This window comes from Natator depressus, chromosome 27 (assembly GCF_965152275.1).
Source record: "Natator depressus isolate rNatDep1 chromosome 27, rNatDep2.hap1, whole genome shotgun sequence".
Classification (NCBI taxonomy): domain Eukaryota; kingdom Metazoa; phylum Chordata; order Testudines; family Cheloniidae; genus Natator; species Natator depressus.
This window is the reverse complement of record NC_134260.1, coordinates 1,019,134-1,039,757: the sequence shown is the minus strand read 5'-3', so window position 1 is coordinate 1,039,757 and position 20,624 is coordinate 1,019,134. Positions and strand designations below refer to the sequence as shown.

At 39.4% G+C, this 20,624-nt stretch overlaps 1 protein-coding gene across 5 annotated transcripts in view; it reads left to right on the top strand.

Annotated features, from left to right (window-relative positions):
• The window catches only part of GPATCH8 (G-patch domain containing 8), a 92,825-nt gene that overhangs the window by 53,097 nt on the left and 19,104 nt on the right, over window positions 1–20,624 (top strand). For all 5 annotated transcript variants that reach the window (XR_012636375.1, XR_012636376.1, XR_012636377.1 and 2 more), the window contains 4 exons: window positions 754–821; window positions 1,297–1,383; window positions 9,774–9,917; window positions 20,191–20,321. Coding sequence is in view for 1 of the 5 variants with exons in the window: in XM_074940416.1 (XP_074796517.1) it covers window positions 754–821; window positions 1,297–1,383; window positions 9,774–9,917; window positions 20,191–20,321 (430 nt within the window). In the remaining 4 variants the exon portion in view is untranslated. The remainder of the gene's footprint in view (window positions 1–753; window positions 822–1,296; window positions 1,384–9,773; window positions 9,918–20,190; window positions 20,322–20,624) is intronic.

Sequence of the window (20,624 nt, the reverse complement as noted above, 5' to 3'; positions counted from 1 at the left end):
ATCACAACAAACAGTGCAAGTTGTGATGTAAAAAAGCTGTGGTAGTAAAGTGCTTGTCTGCCCCATTTTGCTTTGTTTGGCTGGTTATGAGTGGATTAAAGATATGTAAAAATCTCCAGCATAGTTTGATTAGTTCAAAGTCAATTTTCTTCGCAACTAGTCCTTTTCACAGCTTACAGGTTACACAGTAAGTAATAGAGCAGTTCTTGGTGGGAACATTAGGAAGCAAGTTGTGATTAAATACCTGTTCTGGAACTAGTGCTCATTTTTTCATGAGAGAATTCTGGCCTACCCATGGCATCAGTTCATTTTTTTTTATTTAATAAGATGCAAAACTTGGGAAACTAATGAGTTGTACAATAAAACATGTTTGGAACTTGTTTTTCCACTGAGGGGTCAGAAGATCAGGGTTATGATCGAATAGTGTGAGGGTAATGAGAAAAGATCCTTTTAATCTCCTGGTGCCAGGACTTGGCAATGTTGAACATTAACCAGTTATGCAAAATGTACTTGTCGTTAATGTTCTGAGATTATAAGCACCAAAGGTCTAATGAGTACAGTTAACCTTAACAGGTTTGGAGCTGAGAGAAGCAGGTTTGGATGTAAGCTGTGAGAATGGCTTGTTTTTGGTTCACTGTAGCTTTCTGGTCTCTGCACTCAAAGGCAAGATCTCTAACCACCCAAACCTAATGTGTAAAGTGAGCTGTTGGAGCAGACTTGGCCTCTCACCTTGTTTGTGTGTTTCTGTTACAGGTAGAACAGATCCCATCCCTATCGTCGTCAAGTATGATGTCATGGGCATGGGCCGGATGGAAATGGAGGTAAGTTGATCCTGATCCATCTTATTCTAAAATGCATTGCTTAATTTACATTGGGTCCAAAAGTGCAATCGGATAATGATGTAAAAGTAAGAACTTTGAGCAGCAAAGCTGGAGAAAAACTTTGCCTTAAATCTGAACTATAGGAAAAGCTTTTCTCCTCAAAACACATACTTTAGTTACCCATGGTTTACTGACTTTTGAGGCCTGGACTCTTTTTTCTTTAATTCCTTGGCTGTGTGAGTTGGGTTTCCATAAAGCTGAGCCCATTATTGGCAATGGATGTGCCTGCTGGGAACCAGCAGCATGGAAGGGTTCATGAACTATTTTGTAGGCAATGGGATGGCAAAGCAAGGAAAGTTAAGCACTATACTCACAAACATTCCGTTTTTAAACACTTGAATAAATGACATTTTCTTGGCTGTTCGGGTACCACCAAGAATTTACGGGAGTAATTGCATATGTTCTTGTTGCTAAGCTTGATTATGCCGAAGATGCCACTGAACGGAGGCGTGTACTGGAGGTGGAGAAAGAAGACACCGAAGAGCTGAGGCAGAAGTATAAGGTACTTAAATGAACACATTGATGCCTGAGTTTCTATGGGCTGAATGGGAGAGACTTAGTTCTGCTAGGACAGAGCAGTCTGGTCATTCAACTCCAGTACTGATGGCACTAGTTAGTTCTTGGTTGCATAAAATCATGTGCTTTGCTTCTATCTTTTTTCTTTAATATGAATGCTGAATGCAGCATTGCCAGTTGAAGGTCCCCTGTTTAGTCACAGAACAGCTACTGCATGGGCAACAGCTATGCAAGTTTCTACAACACTGCCCCCTTCCACTGTGCCTCATCCCTGACCTGGATGGTAAAAAGGAAGTGTCGGTCTCTGTGGCCTATTTAATAGCCCTTAGCTTTCTGGTGAACCTGCCCACGGAGGGCTAATTCGTGCAAAATCAACAGGTGGAGTTCATATTAACATCACTCAACTGGAAAATGGAGTAGACCTCTTTGTATTGCCTCTGATTCCCTCAATAAATGGAATATCACTGTAATGTTGAATAAATGCTGGTTTTATTAGAAGGCAGCAACACTGCTCTGGTGTAGAAAAAATTGATTGACTGCATCTACTTAGCAGAATTTTTATATGCTGCCAATATATACAGCATTATCGTGTCAGTTCTGAAGCAAGAATTTTTCCTGTTATATAGTCTGCAAAAGCCTGTGTTTAGCAAGCCAATGCGCTGCTGTGTTTTTTAATAATAAAATTAGGCTACCCTACTGGCACTGAACATGCTCCATTGCAGTGTATCTGGGTTCAGGACCAACAACTGACTTTCCTGTTTTGAGGCCAATGGAGAGTGTGTTGTCTCCAGGGTATCGGCTGGTAAGCAGAAGAAGGGATATGGAACAGTGCATTTCCTGTGAAACACATTAAATCTTGGGAAAACTTGCTCATTCAGCTGTCCGGGGGCATCTGAGCTGATAAGGATGAAGAAAAGTAGCAAGATACTAGATTTAAGGCATCCATTTTACCTAAAGTTTCATGCTTTTGGGAGTGGTGGACAGAGTTCCAACTGCATTAAAGTAAAACAAAGCCATGTCAATTATAAAATACTTGCCACTTCATTGGTGAGATAGGTGGCACTGAAAGCAGTTTATTCAACAGTAATAGCGGTATGCTCCCTCTTACTTTGTTTTTCTTTATTAATTAAGACCGTAACTTGCCTGTTACATGAACTTCTGTGATATTTGCCGTTTATTTTTATAATGATCATGTTAATTATTTCTGAAAATTACCCCTTAGTTCTGAACTGAAGTGCAGTTAAACAGGTCTTTTGTCATATTTAAAAGGATAGTATGTTTTTAAATGGTCATTTGCAGATTATAGTAAACAGTACATTTCCATATGTCCCTTTGGCACATTTCTACTTTAATATAGTCAAAATATGTCTTTCGTTTTGGTGTGGCATACTGTCCGACAAACCATTCACACACTGCAGAAGGAGTGAGGCTTTAGTTCTGACATTAGCTGTTAGAAAGCAATGTGTGACTAAAAGCTGGAATTTGTTTTCCTTGGTGGTGGTTTCCCTACAATATACCCCAAGCTGTGCTGCCAAGGATCTGTAGGCAACAACAGCTGAAGGCTATAATTTATATCTGCATTACATATTGGTGGGCAGGAAGCCCTTCTTTTCTTTTGTGAATTGTGTAATGTCTTGTTTTATTCTGCATTGCTGTTTTTATAGCAGAGTTCTTAGAGTTTTTCCAATTACCTTTTCAAATGCAATTGAATGTGTGTATTGTTTTTACAATTGAATGTGTATTGACTTTGTAACTCTTTTTTAAATCTATCTTTTTGCCAGCATTCAGAGCACGTTCCTTAAGAAACTGTTATTGAGAGCACTGACAAGTTTCTCCCAACACAGATTTGTTTTATTAGCATGCTTTATCACTAGGCTATTGCATTTCTGTATTAATCTATGGAAGTCTCCCCGAGCACAATTATTTCACTGCTTTAGAGCAAGCCATTATGTAATTGCCAACTGTGGCCACATTATTATTAGCCATTCACGGGGTCTCAAAGGAATTTCAGATAGCTCTCCAACCAAAAGTGAAGCAAGAAACTGTTGTTTAATTTCCTTCCCTGGTGTAGATTCTAAGCAGGACTATTTGAAGAGTTATATTGTTCGGCCACGGGATGTTCTTTAATCTTTTTAAAGGTTCAGGGGAGGAAATGTGCACATGGTTTCAGAAGCAGAACTTTAAATGCCATTGTTCTCCAAACCTCATGTTGTTTTGCTTTCCTTTTCTAGCGTCTTCATACTGAACATTTCTAGACTCAAGCCCTTACTTTTTTCATATCAGTGTCCTTAGATAGTAAACACATTCTTCATATTGAAGCTGTGACTTAGAATAGATTTTTACCTAAATGTTCAAAATCCCTTTAAAAAAAATTGTAATACCTTGTAACAATAAGGTCTTAGTGAGGATTTTTTCCCATGTGCTCTAAGAAATATTTGAACTTAATCTTGCATTTTAGAAATATATCAACCTGTATAACGCTCACCTTTAACAGTTTAAAAAACATAATTCACACATGAGGAGTCAAGACATTAAAAATCAACTAATTCCTCTTGGAGAAATTCCTAGCCAGTGTATTTGGAAGCATTTTTGCATGTACGCTGGTGGTTTTTCTATTTCCTGTATTTTCTGTTCTTTAAGGATAGTAGCATGAGGATTCAGAGCTCATCTGCACCAGGTATTTATTCTCTGTAAAGAGTCATAAGCTTGTTTTTAGTGACATCACAACTGGTTTGTGGTAGAAGGAATTGAGGTTACAAATTTAAACTGTAACTTCAGAGGAGCATCAAGCAGCTGGTGCAGATGAACTCCAAGGGTTCTCGTCTCGAATAAATAAATGCATAATTATAGCACTGCATTAGACTTACTGTAGTTCAGAATGTAGGCTTTGTTTAGAAACCCCTTCTCAGCCTTGAAGTTACAATTTTAACAAATAGTCCTTTCAAGCTGAAAGCTGTGCTTTGAGCATATAAAGTGGTTTAAAAATGCTAACTACTCTGAAAAATCTGGCCCTATGCATCTCAAAATGGGCACCCAAATCTTTTATGTATAAGCTGGATAAGTAAAACTGAATGTATGCGCGCATAAGCACATTGTGGATGATGTTTGTAGCTCAGGGTTGAAGGAATGCAAGAATCTATCCACCGACCTGTACTTGATATAAAGAATATCTGGCTTTCTGGTTCTTACAGCTAATGGAGAATCTGTGTCAGCTCAGTAAGTGAAGCTACTGTTTTGTGATGCAGCGTTCCTGGTTCAAGTTCATAAATAAATATCAAATGAGGACAAGCCTTCATTTGAATTTTACTGGGTTGCATCCCTCAATCATGGGTCATTTTCTTGACTGGATACACTTATTCGTATAGTACTCTTGCATATAATAATCTTAATATTTCTCACAGATTTTGTGAGAGGATAAAATAATGGAACAACTGGGAAAGGTTGGTGACCACTGCTCACCATGGACTGAACCCAGCATAAATTTTACATGATGTTTTGCACTATGTAAGCCCTAGAAGGCCACATGCATTGCAGGTGCATTGGCAGTAATTTCAGTGGGGCTGTGCCTGCTTATTCCAGTGGTGAATTTGGCCCACTGTTTCTAATTAAAACTGATACTTCTGATCCCTTAGATGGTGGTTGCTATCTTGCTGAAAAGTGGATTGTTACCAGGAGTCCTTTGTGAAATCCAATGTCAGTTTGAGTACCAGTCTCTCTTGCGCCAGTGTTAGTTTAAGACATAAGACCTTCACTATATAGTAATTAATGAAAGTGAACGTATACATTAGTTATCATTCAGAACATGATTAAAGTAAAACTAATTGACAGTCTAGCATACTGCTCCCCAACAGATTGTTATACTAATTTACATTAGTGTAAATTTAATGTATTTAAGATACATTATTTTTAAACAGTTAAAAGTAGGATTTCAGTTTTGGAACTGCTAGCAAACCCTAATCTCTGTGGTACTACGGGTTCCTTCTGTATAACAGAAAATCAACCTGAATTTCTTTTTATGCTGGTCAACTTTTTGCAGGTGCCATTTCCAAGGTGCTACAATGCACTTTCACTCTTCAGAGTGCTTATGGTTTGTTTTACCCCAGAGTTTAGTAGTCACCAGGAATATATCAGATATAATAATGTTGCCATTGCATGCTTTATCCTGTAACACAAGGGAAATTTATTCTTCAATATATGTTTGTACAAAAGTTTCCAATCAGCCTTGTTTGAAATAAACTAGGGCTGTCAAGCAATTAAAAAAATTAATCGCGATTAATCGCACTGTTAAACTATAATAGAATACCATTTATTTAAATAGTTTTGGATGTTTTCTACTTTTTTCAAATATATTGATTTCAGTTACAACACAGAATACAAAGTGTACAGTGCTCACTTTATATTTTTGATTACAAGTATTTGCAGTGTGAAAAAAACAAAAGAAATAGTATTTTTCAGTTCACCTAATACAGGTACTGTAGTGCAATCTCTTTATCATGAAAGTCGAACTTACAAATGTAGAATTATGTACAAAAAAACTGCATTCAAAAATAAAACAGTCAATATTTTAGAGCCTGCGAGTCCACTCAGTCCTATTTCTTGTTCAGCCAATTGCTCAGACAAACAAGTTTTACATTTTCAGGAGATATGGTAAACAAGAAGTGGGCAGCATGTCACCTGAAAGTGAGAACAGGTGTTCGCATGGCACTGTTGTAGCTGGCGTTGCAAGATATTTACAGGCCAGATTTGCAAAAGATTCATATGTCCCTTCATGTTTCAGCCACCATTCCAGGGGATATGCGTCCATGCTGATGACGAGTTCTGCTCGATAGCCATCCAAAGCAGTGCGAACCCACACATGTTCATTTTCATGATTTGAGTCAGATGCCACCAGTAGAAGGTTGATTTTCTTTTTTGGTGCTTCAGGTTCTGTAGTTTCTGCATCAGAGTGTTGCTCCTTTAAGACTTCTGAAAGCATGCTCCACATCTCTTCCCTCTCAGATTTTGGAAGGCACTTCAGATTCTTAAACCTTGGGTCGAGAGCTATAGCTATCTTTAGAAATCTCACATTGATACCTTCTTTGCGTTTTGTGAAATCTGCGGTGAAAGTGTTCTTAAAATGAACAACGTGCTGGGTCATCATCTGAGACTGCTATAACATGAAGTATATGGCATAATGTGGATATAACCGAGCAGGGGACGTACAATTCTCTGCCAAGGAGTTCAGTCACAAATTTAATTAATGCATTATTTTTTTAATGAGTGTCATCAGCATAGTGATGGAATGGTGGCCAAAGCATGAAGGGGAATATGAATGTTTAGCACAGGGGTCGGCAACCTGCGGCATGCGAGCTGATTTTTAGTGGCACTCTGCTGCCAGCCGGGGTCCCAGCCGCCGGCCCCGCTCAGCCCACTGCCAGTCTGGGGTTCCAGCCTCCAGCCCCTGGCACGCAAAACCTAAAATTACAGTAAATAAATGAAAACTTGGCACACCACTTCTCAAAGGTTGCCTGGTTTAGCATATCTGGCATGTAAACACCTTGCAATGCTGGCTACAAAAGTGCCATGCAAATGCCTGTTCTCGCTTTCTGGTGACATTGTAAATAAGAAGAGGGCAGCATTATCTCCTGTTAATGTAAACAAACTTGTTTGTCTTAGCGATTGGCTGAGCAAGAAGGACAATTGAGTGGACTTGGAGGCTCTAAAGTTGTACATTGTTTTGTTTTTGAGTGCAGTTATGTAACAAAAAAAATCTAGCTTTGTAAGTTGCACTTTCATGACAGAAATTGCACTCCAGTACTTGTATGAGGTGCATTGAAAAATACTGTTTCTTTTTTATCATTTTTACAGTGTGAATATTTGTAATCAAAAATAATATACACTTTGATTTCAGTTACAACACAGAATACAATGTGTATGAAAATATAAAAAACCATCCAAAATATGTAATCCCTTTCAGTTGGTGGTCTGGTTTTAACAGTGCAATTAAAACCACAACTAATTTTTTTAATCGCGATTAATTATTTTTAGTTAATCACGTGAGTTAACTGCGATTTTAATCGACAGCCCTAAAATAAACACTTTCTTCTCAGCTCCTGAAGGGCAAAACTCCTTAAAATCATCCTTGGGTTTGGTATTGCTATTAACGTACCAATTGTAATAATTTGGTTTGTGAAGTAGGATGGGTAGGCCCAGGGTTTTAGGTAGTAACAGACTGGCCTTTCATTTCCAATAGCAGGTCCAGCTCAGAACTACATTTCAGAATAATTACAACAGCCAATTTGGCTAATCATCGAGTAACTGGTGTCCAGATCACTGATGTATAGTAGGAAAGCCGCTTTATAGGCTGAACCCAGCAGACCTGAGGATTGGAGATTGGAGGATTGGGCCAAAAGAAATCTGATGAGGTTCAATAAGGATAAGTGCAGGGTCCTGCACTTAGGATGGAAGAATCCAATGCACCGCTACAGACTAGGGACCGAATGGCTAGGCAGCAGTTCTGCGGAAAAGGACCTAGGGGTGACAGTGGACGAGAAGCTGGATATGAGTCAACAGTGTGCCCTTGTTGCCAAGAAGGCCAATGGCATTTTGGGCTGTATAAGTAGGGGCATAGCCAGCAGATCGAGGGATGTGATCGTTCCCCTCTATTCGACACTGGTGAGGCCTCATCTGGAGTACTGTGTCCAGTTTTGGGCCCCACACTACAAGAAGGATGTGGATAAATTGGAGAGAGTCCAGCGAAGGGCAACAAAAATGATTAGGGGTCTAGAGCACATGACTTATGAGGAGAGGCTGAGGGAGCTGGGATTGTTTAGTCTGCAGAAGAGAAGAATGAGGGGGGATTTGATAGCTGCTTTCAACTACCTGAAAGGGGGTTCCAAAGAGGATGGCTCTAGACTGTTCTCAATGGTAGCAGATGACAGAACGAGGAGTAATGGTCTCAAGTTGCAATGGGGGAGGTTTAGATTGGATATTAGGAAAAACTTTTTCACTAAGAGGGTGGTGAAACACTGGAATGCGTTACCTAGGGAGGTGGTAGAATCTCCTTCCTTAGAGGTTTTTAAGGTCAGGCTTGACAAAGCCCTGGCTGGGATGATTTAACTGGGAATTGGTCCTGCTTCGAGCAGGGGGTTGGACTAGATGACCTTCTGGGGTCCCTTCCAACCCTGATATTCTATGATTCTGTGATTCTATGACCTGGTTGGAGCACCGTGGAGTTAAACCGTGGTCTTTGTGCTATGAGATTAATTGGCTGGATTAGGATTTGTACTGTGAGAGGAGAGAATGGAACAATGGGACCCAGAGCCTTTTGGCATTATCACAGTACAAAAAATAACCGTCCTTTCTAAGGCGTGGTAACAGTTCACTTAAAATTATATCAACCACAAAAAATCTCCACCACCATTGGGATGTTAAATTCATGTGCATTTGATGGTAGACTGATTTTGCTGGCGCGATTGCTGTGCATACATCTTCACTTTAAAAATTCAGTTTCCCCGTTATTTCTGGTAAACTGCAACTACCTGTGCACCTTCTCATGCAGCCATCACCCTATTGGGGCACAACTTCACTTGTTTTAACTAAATCTAGTGGGCATCCGCATTCCTGGTATAGTTTAATAGAATTTGGTAGAAATACACCAGGTATGAACTTGATCTGCAGGTGTTACTGCATTGCTGTTCTTAGTTTGTGCTTGTATTCATCCTTGTTGAATTACATACCACTTAAGATTAGATAGAAAAGCTCCAGGTATCCCTCAAAACGGAGAGAATGTCAGTACTTGTAGATGGAGTTTTCTGTTCCACAGGAGCGAGATTGATCTTTGGGTGGGTTAAGGAAGTTCAGTCGGCATTTTGGTCTTAGCTTTATGTGAAGTAGCAGCTGCCAGTTTTAAAATTATTTTATTAATTGGCTTGAAAATTTGAATTGCTTTTTTCTCATGTGAGCTCAGCTCATCTGATGCACTTCATTTTTAGCCATAAGGTGGGTTTATTAAATAGTCTTACTAAACATTTTGTCAGTCTCCAGCTACAGAACCACAAATTCTAGATTGTAAATTCTCAGTGAAGGTGCTGTTCTGTACGGTTGTGACCACTTAACAAATACATTAGATATAAGAATACTGTTTTCTGATGTAGAACATGTAAAGGCCAGGTTTAAAAAAAAGAAATTATAATTAAAGTTCTCACAACACTCTCATATATTTTAGTTTGTAGGAGAACATGGGTGTATCATTAAGTTGCTCTAAAACAATGTTTATATTTTAACCAGTGTCATGTTAAGGTTTCCATACGAAGGCTTTTTTCCTTAATGGAATTGTTCAGTTTCACTGATTATTTTACAGGAACTTAACGGTACTGACTTTCATTAATATTGCAGGATTATGTCGACAAAGAAAAGGCAATTGCCAAGGCCCTGGAGGACCTCCGAGCAAACTTTTACTGTGAACTCTGTGACAAGCAGTATCAAAAACATCAAGAGTTTGACAACCACATAAACTCTTATGACCATGCTCATAAACAGGTAAACAGCTGCTGTCACTGCAGATAAGCACCATGATATTCTCATTACAGAGCCCTTGCGTGTTAATATCTTGAATGTCCCTATATCCCCAGGAGAAGCCTCTTGCTGCTCTTGGTTGAGATGTGTTCCATTGTCAACAATGGAATACTCATTGAAAGTAATGTATCTGCTGGCATCAAGGGGTAAGCTTTGAACTAACCATGTTCAGGAGCAGGCTGCAGTCAGACTGAAAAGGAGATTAGGTGTGTATGGATGGTTCCCACTTAATTCATCAATGCTTTGAAATGAGCAGTGCGGCATCTGAGGCCCAAGTAATAGGCCCTATGGTGAATTCCAATAACTGGGATATCTGGCTTCACATACTAGACTGCAAATGGAACAGAGAATTGTGAATCTGGCCAACATAATAGATTTTATTAAAAGAGTGGCCGTTGCAGCAAGAAAAAAGTCATTAGGAGTAATATCCGAGTCCTGTAACTCCACTGAGTTGGCCAGTTCTAAAAAAATTCTCTGTTGAAACAGACTGAATTTCAAAAGGTGGCCTGTGTTGTGATATCTATAGACATCTTGCTTTATGTTCATTATTAAAAGTTCAGGCCTCCGACTTAGTCTGTTCAGACACTTTAGACCAGTTTTCAAACTTTTTGTATTGGTGACCCCTTTCACACAACAAGCCTCTGAGTGTGGACCCCCCTCCCCCACATTAAAAATGGGAGGGGTAATTTAATTTAATGGGGTCTGGGAGCTGATAGCTTGCAACCCCCATGTAATCACCTTGTGACCCACTGAGGGGTCATGACCTCCAGTTTGAGAACCCCTGCTTTAGACCGATTGAGTTTTAGGCATTATATAACTTTCTGTTTTAAATGGGTCTCTATAGCTAGACCAGGTGGGTGAGGTAATATCTTGAATTGGACCAACTTCTGTTGGTGAAAGAGATGCTGAAGAAGAGCTCTGTGTAGCTCGAAAGCCTGTCTCACCAACAGAAGTTGGTCCAATAAAGCTATTATCTCACCCACCTTCTCTCTCCAATATACTGGGACCAACACGGCTACCACAGCTCTGTCTATAGATATCACTTCTCAGAGAGAAGGGATTTTGGTCTTCTGTAATATTACATCTAATAGAACCTCATTAATTTGTGCTGATGACTGGGAGAAGTATTGTGCATTACTGACTTTTGTAAAACAGGAAGTGAGCAACAAATCCAATTTTAAAACCAAGGAGAATGCATCACAAAATATACTTTGTTCATTTAAGTGTAGAATTTGATACTAAATAAATTCAGTATTTTTTAAAAGTAATAGTCTTAATAATATGAGACCTCACTATAGCACTCCTCAATTCTCCAAAAACAATAGTGCAGTGAATTATGAGGTTTACAGACTAGCAAAGTACAAATTAGTGAGTTTCTATGGAATTATGGAAAACAATTATACAATGGCTATTTAGACTAAGTTGATGGACACATTAGACTGCTAATGATGGAGTTGTTTCAACCTTCTGATTTAATATGGTTTGGACTTTTCATCGGTTTGGCTGAAATTTGAGTGCATGGCAACAGGGAGGGCCTGTTTAATACCATATCTTTCAGTATGATGATATATTAATGGCAGCTCTTGATAAGTGTATCTGAGCAATTAACAACAATGCTCAGTGGTTTGAGCATTGGCCGACTAAACCCAGGGTTGTGAGTTCAATCCTTGAGGGGGCCATTTAGGGATCTGGGCCAAAAATTGGGGACTGGTCCTGCTCTGAGCAGGGGGTTAGACTAGATGACCTCCTGAGGTCCCTTCCAACCCTGATATTCTATGATCCTGTGATCTACAGGAGAGTGACTGAATTGATAGTGTATGTTTCAGCCACTGCTTAGAGAGGCTTATAAAGGAAAAGCTGACCTGCAGAGCACGGGCCAACCTCATGCTGCTGGAAGAACTGTCCCCCACTAGTTCCCGAGAACAGGGTGGCAGAAGTAAAAGCTACTTGGGGAAAACTTTATGCTGGCACAGTCTTCTCATCTGTACAAATAGATTTCTGCTTTTGGTGAAAAACTGTTGGTGGTGGCCGGCTGAATGGATACCACCACTGGGTAATTGCAGCTGTTACACCAGTATTGAATGAGTCCTGGAGCTCGTGAGCCGCCAGATTTTTTTTATGGGAAATCATCCAATAAACAGTTCAGGAAGTCGTCTATAGAAAGTTAAAGGCAGAAGAAATCAAGCTGCATTTAGGAGTTTGGCCTGTGCAGTGTTAAGGTGCAGGTGGTCTTGCTAAGATGATCTGAGTTTAGCAGCAAATCTGAAACTGCCTGGGAATAAGTGAAATAGAATCTTGCAGTAGAGAACTGTATCTTAGTATGTCCCATTGCCTTTACTAATTACAACTGAAGGTAGGGTCACTTCTGAGGGACAGATTTATCCTTTTTATGAGGATACCTTTTAAAATGCTAGTCTGTAGTTTCGATGCCAGACAATAAAAGGTATATTGACTGTTCAGATTTCCTAGAATCATCTTTGATCAGTGAAGGAAGCAGTGATGTGAAGAAGACAAAAGCAAATATTCTTCTTGAGCATTGACTTATGCAAGTAGTTTTTAAGGTTAGTTAATTAGCCGAAAAGGAGGACTAGTGTGCTAAAGTAAACCAAGTGCAAGTTGTTCTGCATAACCTTTAGTTGAAGTTGAAAATTTTTAAAAAGCTCTCCCATTTTCTAGAATATTTTTCCTTAGTTGTGCAGCCTCTTCATCGAAAAGGCAGCAGTAATGGTTACCTTCCAAAGAAATAATGAAGGTGGATTAGAGAGGACGTTTTAGAAGTGAGATTGACTTTTTATTATCTAATTCTATACAGTAGAGAGATTCCAACAGGACAAGAGAAGATACAGTTAAGGTGAATCACCTTCTGCCTATTGCCAGAATGTGTCGGGGACTGAGATTAAATAAAGCACTTGCAGACTTGATTTCCTAATTCATACTTGCTTTGGATCATTTTTCTTCTCAACTAAAACTTGAGTATGACGTAGGCTGGGAACTTGTATTTCCCATTTGGCTTTATTGCTGGGGAATACAAGACGCCACAACATCCTTAGTGATAAATATACCAAACCTCTGTAGTCACTGGAGTTTGGTGTGCTTGGCAATAGTGATCCGATACAGATGTGTGAGAGGGAGAAATTCTTAAGACAATAACTTCAGTTTACATTTTCCATAGCATATTACTTGTCAAGAGTAAATTTCCTTTGAGAATAGTCTTTGCTTTTAAATACTTTAAAATGGCAGTTTGCTTATTTCTAAAACTGCTCAGTGGACATTACTTTATCCCTATTAAATAGATCTTCCATCCCTACATCTCCTTCTATCCCCAAGATATAAAGACACTGTCTTGTATTCCAGGAAGGAACTCAGGATTATTGCGAATCAGGGACAATAGGTAAGTGTATGGATCCCTACCCAGTAAATTTTGGACCTGCCACCAAGTTGTCGACATTAAAAGTATAAAGGGAAAGTCCTGGTTATGTTGGTTTGTTAATGGAGGGATATATTTGAGTTCTCCAGCCATGCAACCAAATTCAAAACACCAGGAATTCTCTTTCTGGAATTTTTCAGATTTTGAATTGTGCATTAAATTGTGAAATACATATTCTTGTGACTGCCAAGACCCATTGGCTGGTTTAATTCTCGAAGTTTTTAACCAGAATATCTGGGAAATAACAATTTTTTCTCCTTAAAAATAAGGTTAACATTTGAAAATAAGAAGATGTAATGGATGTTTTAAAGAGTATAACCCCATCCTCAGAGTAGTAAATTCCTCTGAGGAAAAACTTGAGGACTACTTATGGCAACTGATATTCATGCAGAAGGGGAAAAATGACTCAAATAAATTAAGCCTTTTTGAGAACATTGAAAGAGCAGTTAAAAAGGGTTAATTTTGCTTTGTGCCATGGAAAGCTACTGTAATTTTTAATGGAGATTTCTAAATGAGGGGAGAGCTGTTGGGTTTGACAACCAGACGTTAACCGTTGTGTGAACTGTCCCACCTCTGAAGCTGCAAAAATCCCGATGAGAGCCTTTTATTAAAGGTTCAAATTCAAAAAGAAAGTGTAGATAAAGGGAAAACTTTGGTAGCCAGCAGCTGATTTAGTGATATAGAAAAGAACCCCTCTGCACAGTTAATCCCTCAACTCAAATGCATGCCATTAGGCATGTAGTGAGCGCACCAAAGCCCTTGTGTTTTATGGGGGTGGCTGATTTCTCCCTTTCTTTGTGGTGCTACATCAGTCACCTTTGAATTAAACCAGCTCTATGTGGCTTGGAATGATACATGTAGCTTTCTAGCCTCGGCACTCAAATATTCTATATTTACATTAAGAAGCAAAAATGGCCGTTGTTCTCCTTTCTTAGGGCCCTATCCCTATTTTAATAAGTCATGCAGTATTGATGACCATCAGATCAGACAGGGATCCTCCATCTTCTGAATTGTGTATTATCATACACTACAGCTTTGCAAAACTCCTGAGCCTGTAACCGTCATACTCTTAAATCTTACAGCTTCTGGCTTTTTTTTTTTTTTAAATCATCCTCTCATTTGACCCCAGGAAGTTTTAAGTTCTGTAACATAGCACTGATCAAATGTTTTCTGAACTTTCCTATCTATATCCATTGCTACTGTGCCAAGAAGGGGAGAAGCACCATTGCACCGCCCAGCAGAAAGGAAAGTGCTCCATGTGTAGTACCCTAAAAGCACAGGATAGTTGAGTTTTCCGTGGCAAGTCTTGTCTTCAAATGGGAGGGCCCCAGAATGTTCACACGTGTGAGGATTGCAGATTTACTTTAAATAGAATGCAACTCATGCAACTCTAATTTTATTTAATAACAGTTGGCAGAGAGATGAGGACAGTAGAGAATCCATCCCTTCCAGGCTACTGTCCTCATCTCTCTGCCAACTGTTATTAAATAAAATTAGAGTACTTTTTAATATATAACAGCAGATACTGGTTTTCTGAACCTTTTACATGAGTTTGTCCTGTATTATATAAGCTGCTGGGAGAGAACTATATGGTCTGTCATTCATTGTGCATACGTTCAGAGATTCTGGATTTCATTTCATAAAAATGAATATAACTTTGCACTTGTCTTGCTACATGAGTGTAAAAAACAAGTGTTTTTGCACCAACTTGTGTGTTGGACATGGACATGGTGTGACGGAAGTGGATTCTCATTTCATCTTTGTCTCACTGAAAGCTATTGCCCTTCGCTGATATTCTTAGCATTCACAAAGCAACAAATTCCAGATGTGGCGTAGACTAAGATATAGTTCTGTAGTATGCCCAGAGCAGTGGGGATCCAGTTCTGTTAAATAATTTCCCATGTTATATATGGAATAAGGCAGACACAAGGGGAAGAGCATCTTCCAAAATGTGCCTTTCTTCATAAAAACTCCTACATCCTCATATTTCAGTTGGTTCTAAGATACTTGTTTCATTTTTAGAGCAGACTATTACTGCTTTAGTGTTGCCAGAGTCTCTACTTTATAGCATACAACACCGAGCAGCTTCAGGGTATTCTCTTCACGCTGTGAACTCCTCTGTACTTGAGTTGTATCTGAAGGCAGATACATGCTAAAGACCATGAGTAAACTTTTCTCCTTTCTCCCCACAACTGAGATCTATGCATGATTTTGTTTCAGATTAGCTTTCTCCTTCTGTCCAAAGAGTTCTGAGCTGAAAATACATACTCAGCAGACTCAGCTGTCTTGTATCCTAATAAAATAGGTACCAGATTAAATGGTGTAAAGTGAACTTCAGCCTGGAATGCTTTGGTTACTTAATGGGTCAGAATTCTGGCTTCACTGTTCGTTCTTACATGCTCTACTGAGCAGCTGTTTGCCTTGACTGAGTCTTCCTTATGTGTCTGAGATGGACATATCTCCAGAGTCTTGTATGTAGCATAAATTTTAAAATCATCCGGGAATGTAGTCTGTTTGAGCTCGAGAAGTCTGTGGGCATATTTTGTAGGAGGGTTGTAAGTTAGTTGCTTTAAATGCCAGCAGCTCATGGCATCATAAGACACACTCCTTTACTTCTTTCTGTGCACCAGATTACTATGGTAACTGGAGAGCTCTAGAAACCCTGTTCTGCAAGCTCCTGAAATCATTGGGAATTTTGCCTTCCATGGGCACAGGATCAAGATCTAAGTCTCTCATGAAAATATTCGCACTCTCCGTCCAAGCTGAGGTTGATGGCTGTGGATGAAAACACCACCAATCCCATGGGATGAAGCATTTCAGAGTGTTTTGTGATGTTCTCCTCAGTGCAGTCTGAGTGCCTTATCCAGCTTAAGTGTCTAAATTCTGGTAAAATTTATTTAAAGGCTGGGAGACTTGTGTGTTTCTTGATTGGCCAGTTTGTGCGATTTTGTGAAAGTGGTCTCTCAGTATAACCATTACTGCATTTTGATTAATAAAGTGGTGAATAATACTCTTGGTTTTCTGGTAACTTTCGTTCTGAAGTAGGTCACTAAATGTATTGCTACTTGGAAAGCATTTCTGCTTCCTGGGAAAACCAGTTCCTCAAGCCATGCCCTTTTTTTCAGGAAAAAATATTTCCTGATTTCTAAATCCTCTTGCAGCATGAAATTGTAATTTGGTTTAGTAAAGCTCATAACAGAAAAGTCTCTCATTAATCAGTATTTAAGAAAGGAGTGATGTTCTTGTTGATGAGTTTAGGGACCTTAGAATTAGCTGATGAGCATTTGTTTAGGGATTTTAGATGGAAAAATGATTGCTTTAATACAAGGCAGATTATTTATTGAATAGCTTTCTGTGAAAGTTGAGGCCTTGTGTGTTGAAAAATGTAAATTGGCATCCCATAATCGCGGATTCTGCTAGATTTAGGCCTTGATGGTTTTGGTTGTGTCTTTCCCAGTTGCGTTTGGATCGGTGGGTGGTTTTATTAGTATTGTGATCCCATTGCCGTGTTCATACCTGCTCCTTGGTTCACTTCTGGGCGTGGAAAGGAGCGGCCAATTGTTCTTTCCATGGCAGGACTTTGTATAAGACCTCTCCACAAGTTGCTCTGCACTTACCAAACTGCCTGTGGACAAGGACTTTTGGATCTTGTGTCCATAATAATCTGTTCTTATAGGTTTGCAAACTGATCTTTTGTTTTTCCATGGTTGTTAACACGTTTCACTTACAAGTAAATTAGCCAGATTTCTTGGCATTTGGCTACTTCCAAACTTTTTGTTTTTGCTTGAAAAAGCATCTTTCATAGAGCCAGAGAGACTAACTACATAATATTCCTCATTTTACATCTCATTTGGTACAACCCTGAAGAATGATGGTGCAGTGCTGTGTGGGAGAGTTTAAAATGCTAAAGCTAGCAGTTAGATCATCCTTACATCCAGTGAATAAAGTTAATGTGCACTGTTGCTGAATTAAATTGAAGATTAACCTGACCATTGTCTGTTGGTATTAAAGGAATTATGCCACGTGTCCTGTAGTGCAGTATTCACAGGTCATAGTTTTCAAGAACATACTGTAAATGAATTTCCCATTGCGCTATTATTTACTTAGACTTTCTTACTGATTGAGAATAGTTGACAATACATGGAAGTTTTTATATTGATAGCTAGAGTGTCTGGAATACACTATGGATTGGGGCATGTTATGCAGAGTTTATGTAAAATCAGATAATTGTTTTTCTGGAGGTGGGGGATAGCACAGATTTTTGTGGATACAGACTAACATGGCTGCTACTCTGAAACCACAGATTTTAGGACACTGTTGGTTTGGCTCTTGAAAACCGTGTAATTACTGTTGTCCTACCCAAATCACAGGTAAAGATTCAGCTCAGCTATCTCATTCCCTTCCTTTACATAGTCGGCAGCATATTTGTATAGTATAGTGATACTGCACTTCCTAGTGCTTTGCATTGTATTTCTCACTTCAAAATCAAAAGTGGTGTGGGGGGGGGGGAGGGGAGAGCAGAGTTGAAGGAAGCATTAATTGTCTGGTTAAACTGTGTGTGTAATGAAAACAAGATTACACTGTGGGCAACACCACCATATTTAAGCCTGCAACTCTAGTGAGCCTGCATTACGTTCCAAAGGTGGGTGTTTAAAGCCACATCTGAAGGATGGCAGTGGGTTTCTGGGAGTTCTGCGTTTGCACCCTGCATTTACTCATACAAAGTGAAAAGTTGTAATTCATTTTTATTGTAAATAGCTGGGTCATTTTTTCCCCAAGTGGTTGAAAAATCCAGAAACTTGGCATCGAACCCCAGTTAAATTGTTTTGCCAGCTGTTGGTGACTTTTAACTTCCTGGAGCATTTAGATAAGCAGTTTTAATCAGCATGAAAAAGCTGATACCATTGCTTAGCCTGTTCTTCCTCTCGAAAAAAATTTACTATTCATTATTTAACATATTACCCTTTTCCGCCCTCCCCCAGACCCTAAGCCCTTTTCATCCTGGTCGAAGTAGCAGTTATTCCAGGTGGGATCATTGCTGTGTGTGTATGTGTGTGTACGTGCATTCCCTTCCTCTTACCCCTGAAACTGAACCTTTTAGCTTTGGTGGATCAGCTCCTTAGTCAGTATAATAGTTTGCAGATATACCGAGAGCTTGTGTAGTAATGCTTGCTTTTATTTTTTCTCTTTTCCACTCTTGTTATATTTTTACTTTCTTTTTTCTTTGTGATGTGACATTTCAGCTGATGTGTTGAAAGCAAATCCTTCTAATTTTGGAGTCCAGATCACAAGAGTGAGTTTCCTTCTACTAGTGTCTGTAGCTGTATTTCTTTTTTTCTTATTTTGTGTGTGTACACGTGTCCTCCCTTCTGTTTTTGATAAAGCTCAATCACATTTAGTAAATATTATTAGGTAAGAGAATCCCCCCGTCTTGTCAAATCTTCATCTTTTTCACAAAGCAATGTTCACTTTACATTGGGTAAAATCAGTTCCTCAAACTTGATCCGTTTGATGGATTTTCAGATCCTAGCATGTGAAGAATATCTCTGTGCAGTTCTGTTCTAATCAAGAGTCAGCCTTCAGTAAAGGTTATATTTTGAAGTAAACAATTGTTAAATTATAGGCCAAGGTTTTTCAAAAGTGACTACTGATTTTTGAATTCCCCAATTTTTAGGAGCTCAACGTAACGCACCTTACAGGGATCTGTTTTTCAGAGGGAGAGTGCTCAGTACTTTCTGAAAATCAGGCCCTTTTAAAGTGTCTCAAATTGGGTACCAAAAAACAGGCAGCCAAAATCACTAGTCCCTTTTGAAAATCTTAGCCAGAGCTACTTGTTGGTTTTCTCTGTGGATCAGGACAGCACTCTTAAACTAATTGTGTATTTTTGCAAGCTAATCAGTGGAAAAAGCGTTTTTTCCCTAAGGTTTAAGACTGAGATTTTTCAAAGCTGCCCAGTGGATTTGGACACTCAGCCCATTAAAGTTAATGGGCTTTGGGGATCACGCTCTCCTAGGGGCTTTGAAAATTGCTTCCTAGGTTAACTACTTGGACCTAGCTCCATTTCCCCATTCTACCCCAAGCTTCCAGTCCGTGCCTCTCTAGCATCCAGTGCCACTTCTGATTCTCTTTCAGTGGACTTACTGAGAAACTGGCGAAGCCATGCTGCATTCTTGCTAATATTGGAAGTTTTTCCACGCTGTCCAAACACTACATACAGGAAAATGAGTTACTGCTCTTGGTAGAAGGTGTATTCCATTTTGTTGATTAAACGATCACTTTCATAATGAGTTCAGTTCTAGTGTCTCTTTCCCCCCACCCCCCAACTGTAATTTGTACATTGCTTTTCGAGATATGTACCTGGATAATTTTTCTGCACTAGCTAATCCCTTTTCGTTCTTTGGCGCATACTATCAAGACTTCTGTCAAGTATATTTGCACCCTGCAAGAACAGCAGAGTAAAGTCATTTTTTTTTTCCTTCCAGAATTTGCTTGTTGCTTTGAAATCAGCTTTATTGTACATGCTAAGGAAAATGTATAAACACTGATTGGAACTGCAGACATTAGATGTGAAGTAGTAGCCAAAAGTGATCAACAGTTGTCTTTCCATTTAACTACTGGGAGGATGGCAATGTGTTCTGTTTGGCTTGTTGGACTGAGATGCTGTCACTCCATCTTAGCTCAGTAAATTTTTAGTGGTTGGTGGTGGGGTGGGATGACAACACACTTTCCAGTGTTACAGCAGAGATACACTTTAATGCACTAATTCACTTGCCATTTTCATCTGATCTCTCTTACCGTCTCTTGCCACAGAGGCTGAAAGATCTCAAGCAACGGGAATTTGCTCGCAATGTCTCTTCAAGATCGCGTAAAGATGAGAAGAAGCAAGAGAGAGCCCTCCGGCGTCTACACGAACTGGCTGAGCAGAGAAAGCAAGCTGAATGGTGAGTGGTTGAGATCTACGTCCACAGCTAGACAGCACTGAAATGGGTTTCGCCTGAAATAAAAAGGTTACAAAAACTACTGCTTGTAACCTGTACATCGTTCTTGCTGCTGTGCATCTGAGCCCAGTGTGAAGTGATGCATTTGCAAATAGCAAGGCTTGGGCCTCAGCCTTTTTTCCATTGACCTTCAGATGAGTAAATTAATCACTATGCAAAACAGTTGTATTTGTCTTTCATACCAGCCGTAACCCACAGCTCTTCATAGTGCTAACGAATGCAAGACATTGGGCAGTATTGGGTAAA